Consider the following 18793-nt stretch of genomic DNA (forward strand, 5'->3'; position numbering starts at 1 on the left):
GTATGTGTGGTGTGGTGTGTGTGTATGTGCTTCAAAAAACGAGAAAGCAGTAGTGGTGGTTTTACTTTACAAAACGAAAAAACTCCCTTCCGATCGTGACGACGACGCGCATCAAGGATCCTCCGGTGTTTGAGTGGGGCGTTCCAGTTTTTTTGGCGTACGGGCGAATGAACAAAACCAATCCAGGAAATCGTGTCCGTAGCTTGGCTGGTTCCACAGGATTCCGGTGGGCTCGCGAACGATTCATTCCTCCAGCACACCCAATCGGTTGCCACTTCCGGGGTGATGTCGTTGCACTGGTCGCGATGGAGGCGAGGGTTCAACCATCCAGCTTCATTTCCGCTTGGCGTGAAGCATCTCCATCAGGAGCGTCTGCGATGGGGCGCTGCCGGCGCAATGCTTGATGTACAGGTGCTCCTCACCGCGAGCTGCCATTCCGTGGATCTCCGGAATAATACTGAGCAACTTACTGAACTTATCCTGCAGGGTGGAGCGAAAAACCGGCGCGTTAGTATTTGGAAGCAAAACCCGGGTGCTTATGGGGGAGCTACTTCGCTACTTACAGGCACCGACGGATAACAGGTAAGCGTGTAGTCCAGCAGGGCCGCCTGCACGTTCTCGTAGCCCTCGACGACCGTCTTTCGGTTGGTGATCCCCCGGACATCTGCTGAAAAGCGAAAGCGTTAGAACCGGAAACGAATTAGACCAAAACCATCTCCCGATCAGTAGCAAAAAAAAAAAAAACTCGCCGTGTAGCCGACCAATACGTACCTGGATTCAGCAGCAGCAAAAACTTCATGCAGATGTAATCGCCGACGTCGAACTTGAGCTCCTGCAGCTTGTTCTGCAGCTCGTTGAAGTGCTCCGCCAGGCTCGGTACGCCCAGCAGCCCTAAACCTAAGAGATCAAACTTCTGCCCGTTGTGCAGGGTGGTGTCGTCCGGCAGCCCGTTGTGCAGGCGCTGGTGTATGTGATCCAGCACCAGCATGTCCGACCAGCTGTTCTGCAGCAGCTTCATCTGATCGTCCACCTGGAAGAGCGAAAGGGAAAGCGAACCGTTTAGTGGCCGAACGAATCGAAACCGGTCAAATTCGAGACACCGAAGCGATCGTCGATGTCCTTCGCGGCGTGGAAGAGAAAGACTTGAGAGCACGGCTTGCACAACAATCCAGTTCGGTGTTCGAAAGTTTCGAGCATCGGATCGGAGAAGACCATCTCCCCGCGGTAGGGACCGGAGATCGTCGACAAAAATGCTACGCTGGAGTTGTGCGATCGGTCGCACAACAATCACTTGACCATGGCCCAGATTTTCACTTCAATCTTGACGCTCAATCCCCGTTCTTCGGACGCGCCGGTTACGGTTGCCTCACCACGGAATTTCTTGCGCATCGAGTTCGGTTTTGGATTGCCTTTTTTTCTGTCTTTTCTTTTCTTCTTCAACTCAGTGCAGCCAGTTTGTTTGCTTTTTTGGTTTCGCATCCAAATGGCGGGTTCGCAAAAATTATACCAATAGTGTTCACTTATTTTGCTGCCGTTTTGCTACCTCTTACGGCGTTTGGAGGTTTTCCTTTTTTCGGCGAGCCAAATTTTCCACTCTTCCCACCAAGGTGAGGCAAAACTGCTGCACTAATGATGCGAACAATATTGGAAAGTCGATTGTAAAGATATGCAATTTTTACCGCTTCATGAAGCTAATTTCGCAACAAAAAAAAAACAAATAAATCCACTTGGCATGCCCCAATGTATGTGATTTTTTTGTAAGAAAAACCTCAACCAAATCCATCGAGTTCCCTTCAGTAGGCTCACTACAGCTGTATTGCGTCCTTGCGCCACCAAAGGTCCACCACACACCGCATGTCGATCCACTCAGCAAGATTGAAATGGGGAGCAGATTTAATCCATTGCACGGGTATTGAATAAAACCCCCCCCCCCCCCCCCTAGTTCCCACGCACTCCCAGTCCCCACAGCGGGTGCAGGAATAATTTCCCATCGAAGCATGCCTTTGTATGTCCTTTTTTGTTGCCTTTTTGCCTCCCATCCGTTTCGTCCTTTCTGAAGCGCCTCTACCGCGTTGACCCATTGACCCAGTTTAGACGCGCGAGGAATTTATTTTCAGCCGCACCCCCGTGGCGGTATTAGCCCTCCCGATGAAAGTGATATGAGTGCCTTGCTGCTTTGCTCCAAGAGCCCATGCCTATACACTTGCGATGTGCATGTCGCACAAAATAGCAGCAAATTACGGTGCATCTCCCGTGCCCGGTCGGGTGCTTGTTTGGAGAGCCGGGCTCATCAGCAGCCCCAAAAGCGATAGTAGCAGCAAAAAAAAAAAAGGATGCTAGAAAATAAAACAAAAGTGAAAGCATCCAGATGGGCGAGAACCGTCCTATCCTGTAGCGAGCCCAAGGGACGCACATTACGGTGCATGGTTCCGCTCCTTGTCAGCGGATATTTTGCGCCTCGTTTGCCTCGAGAGCCCGGTCTGTTCGGGGGTTAGCACTTTTTCACACTTCTGCCGGCCGCCCTTGGTTGCAAAAGCCGATGGCTATTTGTTGCTTGCTTTGCTGCACCATAGTCCTTTTGCACCATAAAAGCATTCTCTCCCAACGAGCTATCCAGCAGGTGGGGCGGGAGTTTAAGAAACATAATATCCTAAACAAGCAAACTCCGGTGCACCATCAATCTCGGGCATGGGATGATGGGCATATGAGAAGAACTAAAAATGGGGCTTCTACACACGGATGGCGGATGGCGACGGCAGCGTGTGTGCTACTTTCTGCACGGGCATCTTTTGTGGGTGAAGCCAAAGAATCTAAAACAGGACGACGGGCTCGGGATTCGACGCTGCTGCTGGCATTCGTTGAAAGTGGGCCGGTAGGAACAACAAAAAAAAAACAACAAGGATACACACAAAAACAGGAGCAAAACAAGGCTCTCGAAGGTAAAGTAGAACGAATTCCGCTTCGGTACGCAATGTAGGTCCCCGTCGTTTGGGGAAGGAGAGCACGAGCGAAGCATTTACTTAAGGTATCCTTTTACAGCAAAAAACCCGTAGCCACTGGTCGGTACGGGCCTGCCTTTTGAGGGTTCGCTCGTGCACTAAATTGACCGCTCGCTCTGGTTGGGTGGTATTTGATGGGAAATTAAAAACGTGACAAATTCTTTTACATTTTTATGTGAGCTCGTGCATCGTAAACGAGTCGGTTTCGGGTTTGCAGATGTGGCTTGAAGATATTTTTGAAAAAACAAATCCCTCAGAGACCACTTGCGACCTAGCCGATTGCGTTTGCTTTGCGAATAGACGAAACGAGGGATTATTTGCATCCACCAAACACAGAACACGCAGCACCACGTTACATCCTGTTTACGTCAGTCGGTCGCTAGTTCGTGGCCTGGGAGTAAGACCGCCCGATGTTCCTAGCCGTAAGTAACTGGCGGCACGTTGGTCCGTTTCTAACCTGGCCCGCCAATGAATCATCGCCAATGTCCCCGAAAGGTACCTCATCTCGAAAGGGATTTCCCGATGGGCGAAAACAACGACCGCTTCAAACCGGAACACCACCACAACCCGGCAGCGCGTGCACAGGTATTTAAAGTGTCTGGTTCGTAAACAAACATCGCGTTTCCCGTTCTACGCTCATCGCCGTTAATAGCGTCGCGTAAACGGTGGAACAAAAACCCTCGAAAAGGGACCGACCGGGTGGCCTTCGGTTGTCTCGAGACGGAGCGCGCGATGTAATGCATGTAATTATGCTGTCGAACCGGGCAGCGCTTTTAAGCGATCGCGCATGCTTCGGTCCGGTACCGATCGGTCGATCCGTACAAGGAACTTGCGCGCGTTTGTCGCAAACAAACCGTAGCAAAGCTCCAAATTAGGCCCGAAAAACAGCTCCGTCTGGATCTACGTCGGGAGCTGTGGCTTTTAAAAAGGCCATCCGGCCATCCGAAGCCAACTGCATTGCGAAACTGCAACTGCTTTTGAGCGATCCTGGGCGCGTGGGTTGGCTCTTAACGGACCACCCTCGGTGTGGTGCGCCGAAACACACGGGAAAGCATAAATCACCAAATCATGCGAAAGCAGGAGTTTGATTTATGCTACCCAGCACGTGGCTGAGGTATCTCTCTCTCTCTCTCTCTGTCTCTCACATGTTCACCAAATAAGATGAAGGGGTTATTAATAACTTTTGGTGATGTTTTTTTTTTGCACAAACCTCACTTCAAAAAAACGGACGCTTGCAAGCAAATTTTTGTTGATGTGTTTTTTTTTTGAGTGTGTGTTTCATCTCTCGCCAATTCCACGCTCCATCCCCTAACCAGGCCCGTTGACCCCCCGGTGGGTGATGGCTTAAAATTAGTCGAATTTGTCTGCTCTCACTCTCGTTGCGACATCGAAAACGAACGCGCCACGCCACGGGTTCCTTTTGCGTTTGCGCCACCGGTACCACGCAACGCACGCAGAAGAGGAGGGCAGTATAAATAAATATATATAAAAAATATATATAGCTGGTGGCAAGCGAATCAAACACAAGGAAAAAAAAAGGCCAAAGAAACCCCGCTGCGCATCGGGGCGTGGAAACGGCGCGCTCTCATCACGACGCCGCCGGTGGTGGTGGTGAAATCGTGCAACCTTGACACGGATAACCGACGGACCGCCACGCGTGGACCGGCGCGTCGAAAAAAAAAAGGGAAACCCGCGGGGAAAAGGTAACGAAACACGGGCGAGATTCATCGCCGGTTGCGTCTTTACGCATCTCGCGTGAGACGAAAGTCCAGCTCCGTTTGCGATCGTCAAACGGCACAGGATGGAAAGTGAAATTGGGTAAGGAACAAGTTCTGCTGGGAACAGAAGGAGTCGCGTGCGCCTCCATCGTCCCTTCTAATCGTAGGGGTGGTGAATTATTAATTGAACAAAAAATTCTCCACTTGATCTTTGGAGGGAGCTTCAGGGGACTACACAAATTTTAATTGGAATTTTATATTTGTTTGAAAGCTAACCCAAAAACCCGGCTATGATGGCTTTAAATCTCGATGAAGAACTTGATGCAGAGACCAGGCTGCAGTGACATGGCTGTCAGAGGAAGTGTACATTCGAAATTAGAACACATTTTTTACGCATTCGAGGTAATGTCGCTGTCAACCATTTTCCAAAGCCTACTAGCATCCATTTTAGTACAATAATGTACTAAACTTTTGAGATTGGATCTAAAAGCACATTTCAAAAGTATGTCACAATTTTTCCACGTTCCAGAAACGGGTTAAGTTCAAAATCGGCCATTCCAGTGGCAGTCAACAGGAAGGCTGCTTCAGTTAGCCCGCCCAAACCCTTCGCTGCCTGTGTGCGTTTGTGGGCCCGTGTGTCCTGACGAGGTACGAGGAAGAATGTGTCTGGTCCGGAAAGTCGGCCAGGAGCGGAATGTCAGTAGCCACAGCCAGCGGCCACTCACGCTACAGCACACGAAGCGCGCCATGAAATTAGGTTAAATACCTTCAATCGATTCAATTACATAATGTAGAACGCAAGCGTGCACACATGCACACTCCCGCGCACGGTAGAGGATTTACCTATTTATTCGTGTGCTGTTTTATTTTTTTGCGCCATTACAAACCATCGGTCAGAATACGTCGTGGGTGCTAGCTTTAGCACGAAGAAAAATTGGTATTAGTGTTTTTCGCTTCATTTTTAATCCATCCCCTCGCAACCCCGTTTCCAAGCGGGCCCAATACCCCACCCGCGCTGGTACTTCCGAAGTTCCGCTGGATTCCGGTCAGCGAAGGGCCTACCAACACACGTTCAGAGACCTGGGGTGCAATTGCAACCGTGCGAATTGAGCGGCGAATTTTTTTCGCTTTGTTTCTAGTGTGTGTTGCCACTGCGATCGCTTTCAATGTACGGGCGCTTTATTCGTGTGCGCACGCGAGTAAATTATCCGATGGTGCAAGCGATGCAAGAAATGCATTTTCCGCGCACCCATACCAGCTGTTCTGGCCCCGAGAAGCGACTTCGGACCGGTCGAGCCTCCGATTATTGCGGAAGGCAGAACGGTTGGGCCCAACACCGGGAGGAAATGGGCTTGTGTTTTGTGCAGTAGTTGGTTGGTTTTTTGTTCCTTTCGAACACATTTGCTTTGTCTTTGAGGCTCTAAGCACTCGCAAACGTGTGTGGGAGAGTTATGCGCCTCGAAGAACTCACGCTCCCTAGCGCTACAGAAGGAAATCGCCTCCATTAGCAGCCAAACGGTGCACTCTTGCCATCCGCACAGAGGCTCTGCTCTGTTGGAGGAAACATGAACAACATCAGCAAAAGGCATGAAGCAAAAACTTGATATTGCACTTGAACGCATTGCACCCGAACAGAGTGCGAGGGAGGGGGTGTTCAAGCAACCCCTACCACCCCCATGGTTCGAACCGCGCGGGTGGTTTTGGGTGGAATTGGGTGCAAACGAGGGCAAAACGTTCGGTTTCACGCTGCTGATGATGAACCGTGTCGGTGTTGCACTGAATTGATGGTTGCGAATGGAGCCTTGCCTTAGAGGCAGCCCGCGAACGCAATCCGGCGCATGGGGCAAGTTGTTTTTCGTGTTTTTTTTTTCAAATTAAGCACCCTCTCGGTCTCGGCCTAGAGATAAGTATTCGGTCAGCTTTTGACAGATGCCCACTCCTCTGGCTACTAGATGTATCCCCGTGGCTGGGGGAATTTCCATGACAATGGCAACGCAGGAAATCACTAGGGCAATGGTTGAGAGATGCTGTCTCCTTTCATCTGTTCTTTTCTATTGCTTGTTTTGGTGTGTAAATATTAATTTTTCTTTTGCTACCGCACGGGACACATCATGTATCTCATTTGACCTAGTTCGGTTAACGAGCTTACATTGTGAGCATAACGCGCTGACAATCGAATTGATTTTCTGGCGGGTTTCTGTAATGTGAGTGTTTTTTTTTGCTATTTGGAGCACTTCTTAAAACATGTGTTAAGGAAATTTTTCGGATCTTCGTCCCATTAACCTGTTGTGACCTCGCGCATTCTTTCCTCGCAAAAAAAAAAAAACAAGCCGATGGGATTGCAACGGTCGGTACGGAAACGCCCCAAATACCGACGCCAGAAACAGGTTAAGCTTGGCCACACCGACGGTTCTGGTTCTCCTTGCCGCCAAGGTGCAGCTTATAGTGGCCACCCCAAGTGCTGGTGAGCTGGTAGCCATTAATTGTGGTGTCTATGTCAACGAGTTCAACGGGTGAATGAAGTGTTTAGCAGTTGACCAAACAAAACTCACAAACCACCGTACGGGATTTTACTACGCAAAAGCGTAATAAACGCACACGCTCGCGTCCGTGGCGCAGCATAGCTCAGGCTGATTTGTTGTGGCGCGCATAAATGCGCCACCCCTTATTGCCACCCCTATACGCGTGGTGGAGCGGGAGAGAAAATCCATTCAATGTGTATAAAGGCGAGCTCTTATAAAGCAGGCAACAGCGAGCTCCTACTCTTCGACGGTGGGCAACATTTGGTACCATTTGAAAATTCACTTTTTTGCTCTCGATTCGACCAGCCAGCTCGAGCGTCTTTGGCGACGTTTATTTTCGAGCACAAAGCACGCACCCTCACGTGCGGTCCGGCCCCATACGCATTGGCAGGCGCGTGCGTAAGTGTGCGTTGACGAGTTGCCATTTTTTTGTGTTGATTCATTTTTTTTCCTTTTCAATTCAACCTCCTCTCGACACTCGTTTTCAGCCTTTTTTTCTCTCCCTCTCTCTGTCTCTCTCTCTTGTTCATTCATTTTTAATGCACATGTTCGGCTCAGTTTCACAAGTAGGTCAGCGAATGAAATTGAGAGTGAGTCGTTTGTGGGGTCGCGACTTTTTGCTGTCTCTTAACCCTCGTGCGGCTCTTGGGGCTGGAACAAGAAGGAGGCTGGATTTCCGAAACCCAAACCGGGCGAGCCGGGAAAGAAAGGCGATCTTCTCGATGCGATCGATCGTAAAAAAAACTCCCCAACCTGCAGTTGATCATGTTGGAGGATGAACGGAAGGCGCAGATCAAACGAGAGGCATACATTTTCACCTTTACACTTACCTTTAAATCCTTGAAGAATATCGTGTTTCGCGCCCAATCGACCTGGGAGAACAGATTTTGGTCTAATACTTTGCACATCAGCTCGAACAGGTCGACCTCGCACTGATTGTAGGACTGGCTCTGGAGCAGCGAGAACAGCGACGTCTGCCATTCGCGATCGTCGATCGACTGGACGAACTCGCGGATCATCGGCGATACCCTGGAGGTGGCGAATTTCACGGGTTCGGGAAGCACAATTTTGACGTAACGGGCCAGAACAGGGTGTGAGGTGGTGTGATTTTTGTTTTGTTTCATTCCGAGGCCGAAAGCGAGCAGGAAGCGGTTTGTTTGTTTGTCCAAGTGTTGCAGCATTTTGCCACCACGTGTTTCGCAGACGGGGGTTTTTTTATTTGCAGTTCGGTGCGGGGTCGGCATGAGGATACGGAGAAAATTGGGAGAAATAGAGAACACGAAGAAAAACTATTAATCAATGCTGCTCGTGGGAAAGCATGTTATGAGGTAATATGATATTGGGTTAGGATAGTTTGTATTTTTTTTTATAAAAATAGATAACGAAACGGAAAGTAAAAGGAAATGAATAGAATAGCTGATAGTTCAACATGCTGTTAAAAGTAGAACCAATTCTACGAGAAATGAATCGAATATTGTTAATGTTTCAATACCAAAGAGCAGAAAACCAGAGGTATGAAAATGTAACAAAAATTTCGTTAACTCAATGTTAAAAAAACTAAACAATGATGAAAATCGTAGTGGATCATTTAGAAACGTTGGATCCTAATATCCTGGCGTGGCTTAAAAATTCATATCAACATCTCTCATTCAAGCGTTTAATTTAAAAACACAGTTAATGAACTCCAAGCCACGTCGAAAAAAAATCCCAACGCGGCTCGCGTTCGGAAACCCGATCGGAGAGAATCATTTCCTTAGCCGGCTGTTAGTGGTGAGATTGCATAGATGCGAAGAAGGACGTTATATCAGGCTATATCAGGCAGGGAAAACCAACGACTTCGCGAGTGCCAGCCGTGGCTAATTGAAGGAAGCAAAACGACACTAGCCTTAGGGTGTCGGCCGGGTTGCCGGAATCGGCCGTGCTGGTGGGATTCGAGTCAAAGCTGAACGCCTTCGGGCTGAGCGAGTGTGGCGAGGCGGTCGTCGAGTTAGCGCTCATCCAGAGCTTCGAGTCGGACAGCGGATTCTGGATGCTGGTTGCGCTGGAGTTGGAACCACCGGTGCCTGCACCGGACCCATTGCCACCGCCTCCGCCATTACCGCCTCCACCACCACCACCACCGCCACCGCCGCCGTTGCCACCGACTCCACTGCTGCTGAGCGATATCGTCGTCTGCGGGTTAACCTGACCAAGGGCGATCGCGATCGGGCTCGGTGAGCTGTCTGGAGACGACGTCAGGGATGAGACCTGTTGGGGGAGATCGAACGAAAAATGGGTTTAGGAGCAGGTTCTGCGAGAAAGCGCACGAACAAGTAGCCTACGAACCTGTGGTATCTGAATTTCCTGCTTGATGTGCATGCTCGAGTACGGCTGGTGGTAGTCCAGACCCTGCAATTGCGGTGAGACGCCGTCCGATCCGAGAGTTCCGATGCCAACACCACCACCGATCGAGCCACGGAGGGCCTGAAGGGCGAGCTGACGTTGGCGCATGATCTGTAGCTTTCGCGCTCGGTCTCGCTTGTACATGGGTCCGAATTTGTTACGTCCTCCACGCATCCTATCGGCTCGCACGGCTGCGATTTGTCGGTAAGGAAATGAAAGAACAAAATGCGCTACATTAGTACACATACATAGATTGATTCGGTTTCGTGGGGTTGCATCATCTCTGCTTGGCGTGAGGGCAAGAAGAAGATTCGGTAAAATAGGTCATGAAAACAGAATGACGCCCTGAAGCTTTGCGTAACACGATCCCTTTCGGTGCGGGTCCATCTTTTCTAGGAAACGCGAGAGCAGCATGTTCCTTTCATCCTTATTCCGCCTGCCAGAAGAGATCTTTCATCAAATGTTTTTATTGGCAACAAAAAAACATAGCCCCGAGATGGATTACGATTTAGGCTCACAACCCTTACGATGATGCGATCGGTAAACTCAACGATGCTCGTTAACTGCTCGTAAAACTCAACGATGCATCGTCGGAAAGGCCTTCCCGGAAAGGGACGCTTACGAGAATCCTGACCATCCTGCCGCGAATCTAACGGATCCGCAACGACTCACGATCGGAATTTTGGGGGGGATGATGCCCACGTGCTTTCGTCGTCGTCTCAGCTAACTCTCTGCGCGCAGGACAACGTCGTTTCATTATTTTTTTGTCCATTTTTATGGTTGCAACCTGGTTTTTTTTTGTTGATCTTTCATCAGAGAGAGTTTACATCAAAGAGTGGTTGACGGATTTCAGCTCTACGCTCATCTGCACCGAGCGGGTTATTAAATGTCCGCCCTTTGATTCTTTCCCCAAAATTATACGGATTGTACCGTTCTCACGACTCTGCACGATGCAGTTGCTACCATGCGAGGCCCACGGGCTCGAATCGGAAAAGGATCGCCGCCAAACGGTCGCCAAGGACCGTTATAAGGGATGGGATCTCTAGCCTTTAAGCTTTTGCCGCCAAAATCCTCCTAGAGGAGAGTTTCGATAACATCCAAAATGCGTTATGATTCCCCCCAAAAGAAGAAGATATTCTCTTCCATCGTCCAGTACGTTTTTAAGTTAAGTTAATGACTCGCGACTGTCTTTTCTGTCGCATTTCGTTACGCAACTCAGAGCAGGTGATGATCGCTGCACGCTAATAGCGAGTTGTGCTCGCAAGCCTTGTGCCTTATTAATTGAAGTTCCATTTCCAGTGACCAGGCAGGAAAACAACTGGGACATTCGCAACACACACACAACACAATACAAGCTGCACCAAAAGAACGTGGGCAACCGACGATTAATCGACGATACTTTTCACTCTTTTTTCAACCATTTCCAGCCAACGTACGTGCGTGTGAAGAGCGTATTAATTTTTTACGGCATTAATTTTGCCACCACCAATTAACCGCACAAACGGTCGGTTATCATAATATTCGCGAACGTTGCGGTTTCATGCAACGGTATGCTGCAGCCGTGCGTTCTTTCCGGGCCCTTTCCTCTGTCTGCATCGGCAGCCAGCGCCCCAACCCCATCGAAGGGTAAGGTGCTTCCGGAATGAAATTGGACGCGCAGCATGGTTTTGGGAAAATATTGTTCGTTTTCGTTTCGCTGTCCCGTTGGAAACCGTTACACGACCACCCCACCCGTTTGGGGAGTGAGGGCTCTCGAAAGGGCTCTGCCGAAGCAAAGTTGTTCAATGTTTTGGGCAAACAAGGTTTAGCGCCCGTTGCACGCGACTGTGTGTTGCCAATATTTGAAACCGTTATAAGGGCTTGCTTGTTGCGGTGAAAAGTTCGTTCTTGTTGCTTTTACCACACGCCGCGGAAGGTTAGAGCGTGGTTAAGCCTCGCGGGAAAGGTGACTGTGTCAGCTTCTTCGTTTATTTTCGGTGCCGTTCCTGCTTTGTTATTCATTTAATCGCCTGAAGAAAGCGGACGCGAGCGGTCGCGTTCTTAGTGTCGCTTCGTGGTACGGCTTGAGCCGAAAGCGAAAGTAAGAATTTTTGTGTGAAAGCTGCTGCTGCCCTTTTTGGTGGCGGTGGTGTTTTATTTTTATTGTTCCAAGACTCGCGTTCCAGGATGACCTAGTTTTAATAAGCAGCGAGTAACAGGGGGAAATTAATGCGAAGAGGAAAACCGTGCACTTTCGTTAGAAGGTGTACTTAATTGTCTACAGGCGAGCAAAAAACAGGTGGGGAAAACGAACAGTTCATTATATGTTATCAACGCAAGGGTGTGCGCTATATATATTTCTGAACACGCTTCGAAGTTCGAAGCACACGGATTTTATGTATTTGAATGCTTTCGATTGCACACAACAGGATGTGACATCTGTCAAAATATCAATTATACAGGATTGCTTTGATTTACATATGTCCATGCAAAAAAAAATAGCGAAGTTGAGCTTTCTCTTTGGGTCTTGAATTTACAACCCAAAACGCTGAACTCAACACACACACACGTGAAAGGACCGCGACAAAGCTGGGTCACAGTTTTATGCTGCAAACCATGCATAATGTCAATCCGGCCTTTTTCCTTTTTTTCTCCCTCCACAGTGCTCATCTCCGTGTGGGGCTTTCGCTAATTTTATGATACTGTTTTCGGTGTCCTTCGACCGCTGGAGGCGTCGAAGTTTGCGTTGGCCCAGTTGTGAGGCGAACCGCAACGTGAGCTTCCCTTCTACCGAGCCTCGAGTGTGGGGGTCCACGAGGATGCATACATAACGGGTCTTTGAGTCATTAAATTTTATGCTACAGAACCCGCACGCCGACCAGGCGTCAGGGATGGATGATCGTTTGCCTTTGCCAAGAACCGATCGGACCGGATGGTTAGCAGCCTGGAACGGTGTACCGATGCCGTGCCCGAAAAAAGTGCCGTACTTGTTGCACATGCACTTCCCGTTTTGCTGTGTTCTGACATTATTTTTTTTTTGGGTGAAAGGGTAGTGAAACCCGAAAAAAAAAACACATTCCATTATATGCCCTCAAGCATCGGAGCCCTACGATCGCACCACCTTTGCAGACGAGCCGCGTTCATCCTCTACCCACACACACACACGGGCGTCACGGGCCCTTCACACTTCACGTTTGGTCTCGGTTTCGGTTCAGCGCGTGCTAATTCTGCACTCCCATTTCCTCGGGCAAACCACCCCTTTTGGGGGTTTTCCCTGAGCGCATCCTTTCATGGTGATGGATGCACGGGACAGCAAATGCGAACCGAATGGAGAGAAAGTTTTTGCCGAATACAACGTAAAAATATACTCCCCAATTGGCTCCCCAAAATGAGCTCACTTTGCGCCGTTCGTTTGAGTTATTTTCGCACTGATCGCTCCCCAAAAAGGGCCACGCATAAAGGGAGAGCAAGAGGTGGAGGATTTCCGGTGCGAGTTTTTTTTCTCTCTTTATATTCTTTTTTTATGCTGTTGAAGGGAAGCAAAACTGCATCGCATTATCTCGTGACAGTTCTTATGCAACGCGGGCCGAAACTCGGGACGGGTCCGGTAACGGAGCGAGAAAGCCAACCCCATAATAGAACCCTTTTCGGGGCAGTATCACACCACCCACACCCCCTATCGAGTTCCCGGAGACGTACTGCGATAAAATGCAGTGGGAAATAAATTTGGCACACAAACACTCGCCGACAACAAAGCGACAAGGGTGACCAGAATTGGTTGCGCGAGTTCGCGCGTAGTTCGCGCTTTCGCAATGCATTCTGCACTCGATCCAACCGTCTGGATGCAGCTTTCGTCATTTCTGTCGCCGTGTTTAACTGCACCCGCTCGAGAGTTATTGTTTATGAGGGGCGAGCGTAAAATGACCCCCATGAGGGACCGCCGGGTGGATGATGGAGCGTGAATTAAATATGACCCACCCCGTAAACAATGACCACCGCCAGGCCAATTCTCCGGTGGCGGATTGTTCCGTAGCCCACTCCCATCGAGTTCCCAACTAATGTTGCTGGTGTGTGCCGTAACACATAATCGAATTAGCCCCCCCGATGGACGTTTTCGCCGAGGAAAAAAACAATCCCCGTAAGAAGTGCCTTTGCAGCCTCTCCCACGTCGAAAGAGTGTGTGTGTCCAATTTGTTGTAGCGTCATTTTTTTTTTGGTCGCGCGTTTTTGTTGCGCCTTTGTTGCGAACCGCGGTTGTGTGGACACACGGGACAGCGTTTATGTTGGGCTCTGAGCCACGACACTGGCTGGCAAACGCTCATAATTCACACCGCGTCGAGTGCAAACCAATGTTTGTTGCTGAGCGAACGGCGTGGTGCGAATTGATTTCTAGTGCCTCGCACTAATCGCGGCGAGTGGCTGCAAGTTTGACAAGCTTGCAGGACGCGTCACTTGCATTAGTCTCGTGGTCGTGGTCGTGTCCTAATGGACCACCATCATTAGGGTGCGCCACTCAAAAGTAGGCTAAAGCATAAAAATTAACGCTCGAATGGGTGCATAAATCTGGCCGGGTCGACGAGTGGCAAAAGAAAAACCTAAGAATCAATTGCTAACGAACCACCCTCGCCGGTGGTGTGACAGGGACACCCTTTCCTTCCAATAGGGTAGTGCTTTTGTGCATTACCATAATCGTTAAGCCAAACGAATGGTGAGCGCGTAAAATCGATCGCATATCGTTTGTCGACAGCATTACAATGCATCCAATGCCCGATGTCCGACTTTCCGAATGCTTTCTCGTCGAGCTATCGTATCAAACGAACGCGTTCCACCCTCAACAACGGGCAAGGTCAGCATCATGCACAAGCTTCAGCAGCTGCAGCATCATTGCACCGTTGCAATCCGGTCCAAACGGGCGCATAATGCCGGTTTGTGGGGTGGGATTTTCACTTTCATTACCATCCCCATCTCCCCCAACGCTCCATGCTAGCCATTGATTCAGGGGCGCCGGAGAAAGAAACCACCCCCCTAATGCCCTCCTCTCCGGTTACCACCAACCATTACGTCACCACCAGGCCCCGGTCGGCTCGCGTGAAAAGCGAAAAAGAGGCCAAAAGGAAAACTAACGATGATTAATAGTTAACTCTATTACTTCATGCCGCGCGGTTTCGCTAGCTTTTTCCTCCGCTCTCTCTCTCTCTCTCTCTCTCACATGCTGCTTTCTAACCCCTTTTTCATTGGGGGGAACCGACAGACACACACACACACACACACACACACATATATACACAGCCCGCAGAAAGAAGCACAGCTAAAACGGTTCAATGTCAGCGGTTCGCTCCAGCTGCGGCGTCTCGTGGGTCGCTGCGTGTCACGATTTTTCTTTGCAACCACCTCCCATGGCCCTTTTCTGGCCCCTTGGCGGGAAGGGGTTTGGCACAGGCACAACGGGACGGTCGCACTGGGACTATTACCGTTGGTAATAGAGAAGAGAAATTGCGGCACCCGAACCACCGGCCGCAATCTGGGCCAATGTCAAGGCGGCCGTGGTTGTCTCGAAGGAAGCACGCTGGAATGGGAGGATTTTTGCTCGAACGCAGCCCCCTTTACCTTTACCGGGAGGGATGGTTCGCATTCCCCGGGGAGGGGGAGTTGGAAAATATAATTAGGTGTTATTTGTTTCGCCACGGACAAACGAACGTCGTCGAGACGCTTCTGGGTTGGGGGTGTTTTGTAGCGTTTTATCTTGAGGGAATAAGCGGGGGAAAAAAAGATGCTGGTGCTCTTGGACACTCTTGAGAGTACGAAGAAAAGGCTCTTAAGGGAGTTGAGGCAAAATAGCGTGTAACGTAAAGCAGCACATTCGTTTAGTTACATTTTAAACATAACCCTTTTGTAGGGCCCATATGAAGCCACGCGTAATGTAAGTCACTTTCGCTCAATATGGTAACGCTAGAGGCTGCGAAATCATCCCCCTATTGACAGCATCTCTTGATCGAGCGATCTCCGGTGTCTCTTCTTCACTCTCTTGTGCTCTTTCTCTTTCTCTCTCTCTCTCTCTCTCTCTCTTTCTGCCCTTTCGACTACCGGTTCTTCGTTGGCATAATGTTTCACAATTCACCTACCCCGTATGTGCAGCTGCACCCAGACCTGACGATGGATCGCTCGGATCGCAAGATCGCCTGCCAATTGCAACAGCGCCGTACCAAAACCAACATCTCGTGTGCCTTCACTCGCTCCCGTGGTTACGTTTTTAGCACCCTTCACGAGGTGGAAATGGACGTACTTGTTAGTGTGTGATCTTTTGCACACCAGTTCCTAGAGGAAGTGCCATTCGTCCACACCACCACGCGGCAGTCGTTCAATGTCGACAAATGCACTTGCCGGCACTCTCCGAGCATGCGTGACGCAATAGAGTTGAGAGGGAAAAACGCGCTACCCTTGTCCATGGAGATGATGTGAAGAGGAGGTTCAACAGGTTGAGCGGTGTGCAAACGGCTGGATCGGCGAGAAGTAGTTTAAAAATGCGTGAGGATGGCATTGCATAAAATATATCAACAAACGATGGTTGCTCAATCATGCGCCAAACCTAACATCGTCCAGCTGTTAAATGCTCTTTCAAACAGATTGTGTACGGGGATGTGATAAAAAATACTCTTTAGCGATTGGGGGAGTTTTCCCTCGATTTGCATCTATTTTAACATCTCAAAGCCGCTCCAACACGCTCCAACACGAAGATCGATAAGTTAAAGATGCGCCACCCGAATCGGCGACAAAATGGAAACCCAACCGTGGCGTCTTGCTACTCCGCCTAATGAAAGCAGCACGCGAGCCGCCCGAATTTGGGTCAAGGTGGCCAAAATCAATACCGACTGCCTGCTCGGTTTGGGGTGTCTTGACGGTGGCGTTGTTGTTTGGTTGTTTCTTATTTTTCATCCCTATCGCACCAACACCGGTGAATCTCCGGGCGAGGGTCGCTGTTGGTTCGCCTGGATGGGCGCATTATACATTATCGGTATGACATTTTCGACCCAACCGAGTTTTTCTAGCATGGTCACGCGAAGCCATCTCTATCCGACCGCGTGTTTTGCATTTGCATTTAGCCGCGTGCGGTATTTTTCCGCACTGGAAAACTGTTTGCTTGCCAAACAATTGAGGGGGTAAGGTAAAAAAAAGCATTAGCTGCACGAGAGTTGCAATAAATTTAATAATTCAACCGAATTGCGATCATCTCGACCGATGGAAAACACGATCAGCGCGATGAAGACAAACATTGAACTCAAATCAAGCACCCGCGGGCGGGATTGCGAAAGCGTATCGTTAATTTTCCTTCTTCTAGCGATGAAGGTTGCGAACTCTCTGGGAGGGAAAATATGTTCCATCGATTGCTCAATTACCATATTTCGGACCGTACCCGCACGATGCACTAATTCGAGCCCCCCTTCGAGTCGCCTTTTCCGAGTCGTGCGTGAAAATTTCTTCACCAACCTCTCTCGATCGAGCGCGCGCTCTCAATGCCACCGAAATCCGAGGAAAATCTCACACCAAAACCGATGGCTCGAGGGTGATGGATGACCAGCAAATTTCCCAATTTGCCAAACAAATCGACATCGAATGGGTCGGCACTGATGCCACGATCATCATGATGCTGATGATGATGATGATGATGAGCTTTCATGATGAATATGACAAACCTCCAAATTAGGCTGGCCTCCGAGATTGAGAGGGGAGCTTTTTCGATCTGGCGAACCGTTTGGTGATCTTACCGCTGCCTAGCTGCCGTTGAGCAATGGCAGATCGATCGAGTACGATCGACGTGGACACAAAAAGGCATCACCAAGAAAAAAAAGCCCAACAGAGACTGGCGGTGTAAAAAGCGTGCCAGCGCCAATCGGCCACAAAGTCAAACAAAACACGCTCTCGCAGGCTTACGTAATCGACTCCGGGGAGGGGTTTACGGTACCCAGACCAGAGGGTGGTCAGATGGGTAGGTGGTTTGCAGCAGTTCACGTCTCCGTCACCTCGTTCGGAAGCACGCACTCGCACGCTCTCTCACGTCCGGGCGGACTGATCGTACGAGCGTGCTGGCGGGAAATTGCGAGGGATCTTGGCGGGAGGTGCTTCTTCCAAAATGACAGCTCTCGCTCGATCGCTAATGTCATTAGCAAATGACCACACGCACACATGCACGCACGCGCCGTCACCAAACGTGATCGATTGCCGGATTACGATGGCACCGTTTACTGAATCAACAAACATGACAGCGAGTTAGCGCGAACGGCGTGGCTGCGTTTGTGATGTGATTCGCAAGTGAAGGAACAACGGAGGATCTCGAAGGTGCAAAGGACTCAACGCAGCCTAATGCCAGCATCTTTTCATTTGCTTGTAATTTCAGGTGATTCTTAACACCACCGAAAGTCAATTTAAACGGCACCAAAAAGCATACACCGCCGTCTCGATAGAATTTCAAATTGAAATTCGTGTCATTTATGCATCATGTAACACTAACCTAGTTGTCGCGTTACAAAACGCACACTTTTTGAGCCCATCATCAGCGCACTTGAAGCAAAGGCAACCGCAAAGGCGCTAAGTGCAGCTGTGATCGGAACAAGTCGACCCGGCGGCGCATAATTGCAAAACTGCAATCCATCACGCGGAGGTAGTGAACACTCTCGACAGGCTTGTCGGTGTCTTCTCCACGGTGCGATCTTCTTTTCGCCAGAGGTCGCAGCACACACACACACACACACGCTCATGATCGTCGCAGCAAACATTGTGCAATGCAGCGCGTGTCGCTTCTTCGCACCCATTTGCGAATTCGAGTGCACCGCCGAGGGGTGCACTTTCCATGCCTCATTAATGCACCATTGCATGAGCATAAGCCGCCCAAAGTGTGTCCCTCGCGTGCCGCGCAATTCCCTCGCCTCTAAAAAGGGGAAGTAGTTCCGCCGGGTGGCCCTTTTATTTTGCGCACGCAACCGTTGCAGCAGGCAAATATTGAATAATGCGCGTTCGATGAATTGATGGTGCCGGTGCTGTCAATGCTGCCATTACCCAAGAGCATCGGAGCGTGTGGACACATAGTTCACACCTCGCTGCGATGCCTAATGTCGGTGCCATGAGATGAGATGAAGCAATGGTGCTTTTTTTTCTCTCTCTCGAACGTGCATGCTGCTGCTGGATGCGCAAGTGAATC

General features: G+C 49.7%; 1 protein-coding gene across 1 annotated transcript in view; it reads right to left on the minus strand.

Moving 5' to 3' along the window:
* Positions 1–224: 224 nt before the first annotated feature.
* LOC128723048 (nuclear hormone receptor FTZ-F1) overlaps positions 225–18793 on the minus strand; it is a 96058-nt gene continuing 77489 nt past the window's right edge. The window contains exons 8-13 of the mRNA XM_053816752.1: positions 9565–9812; positions 9125–9486; positions 8070–8268; positions 772–1030; positions 564–664; positions 225–480 (exon numbers count right to left, since the gene is read on the minus strand). Coding sequence (XP_053672727.1) covers positions 334–480; positions 564–664; positions 772–1030; positions 8070–8268; positions 9125–9486; positions 9565–9812 — 1316 coding nt within the window. The 3' untranslated portion in view covers positions 225–333. The remainder of the gene's footprint in view (positions 481–563; positions 665–771; positions 1031–8069; positions 8269–9124; positions 9487–9564; positions 9813–18793) is intronic.

Source organism: Anopheles nili, chromosome 3, assembly GCF_943737925.1.
Source record: "Anopheles nili chromosome 3, idAnoNiliSN_F5_01, whole genome shotgun sequence".
Classification (NCBI taxonomy): domain Eukaryota; kingdom Metazoa; phylum Arthropoda; class Insecta; order Diptera; family Culicidae; genus Anopheles; species Anopheles nili.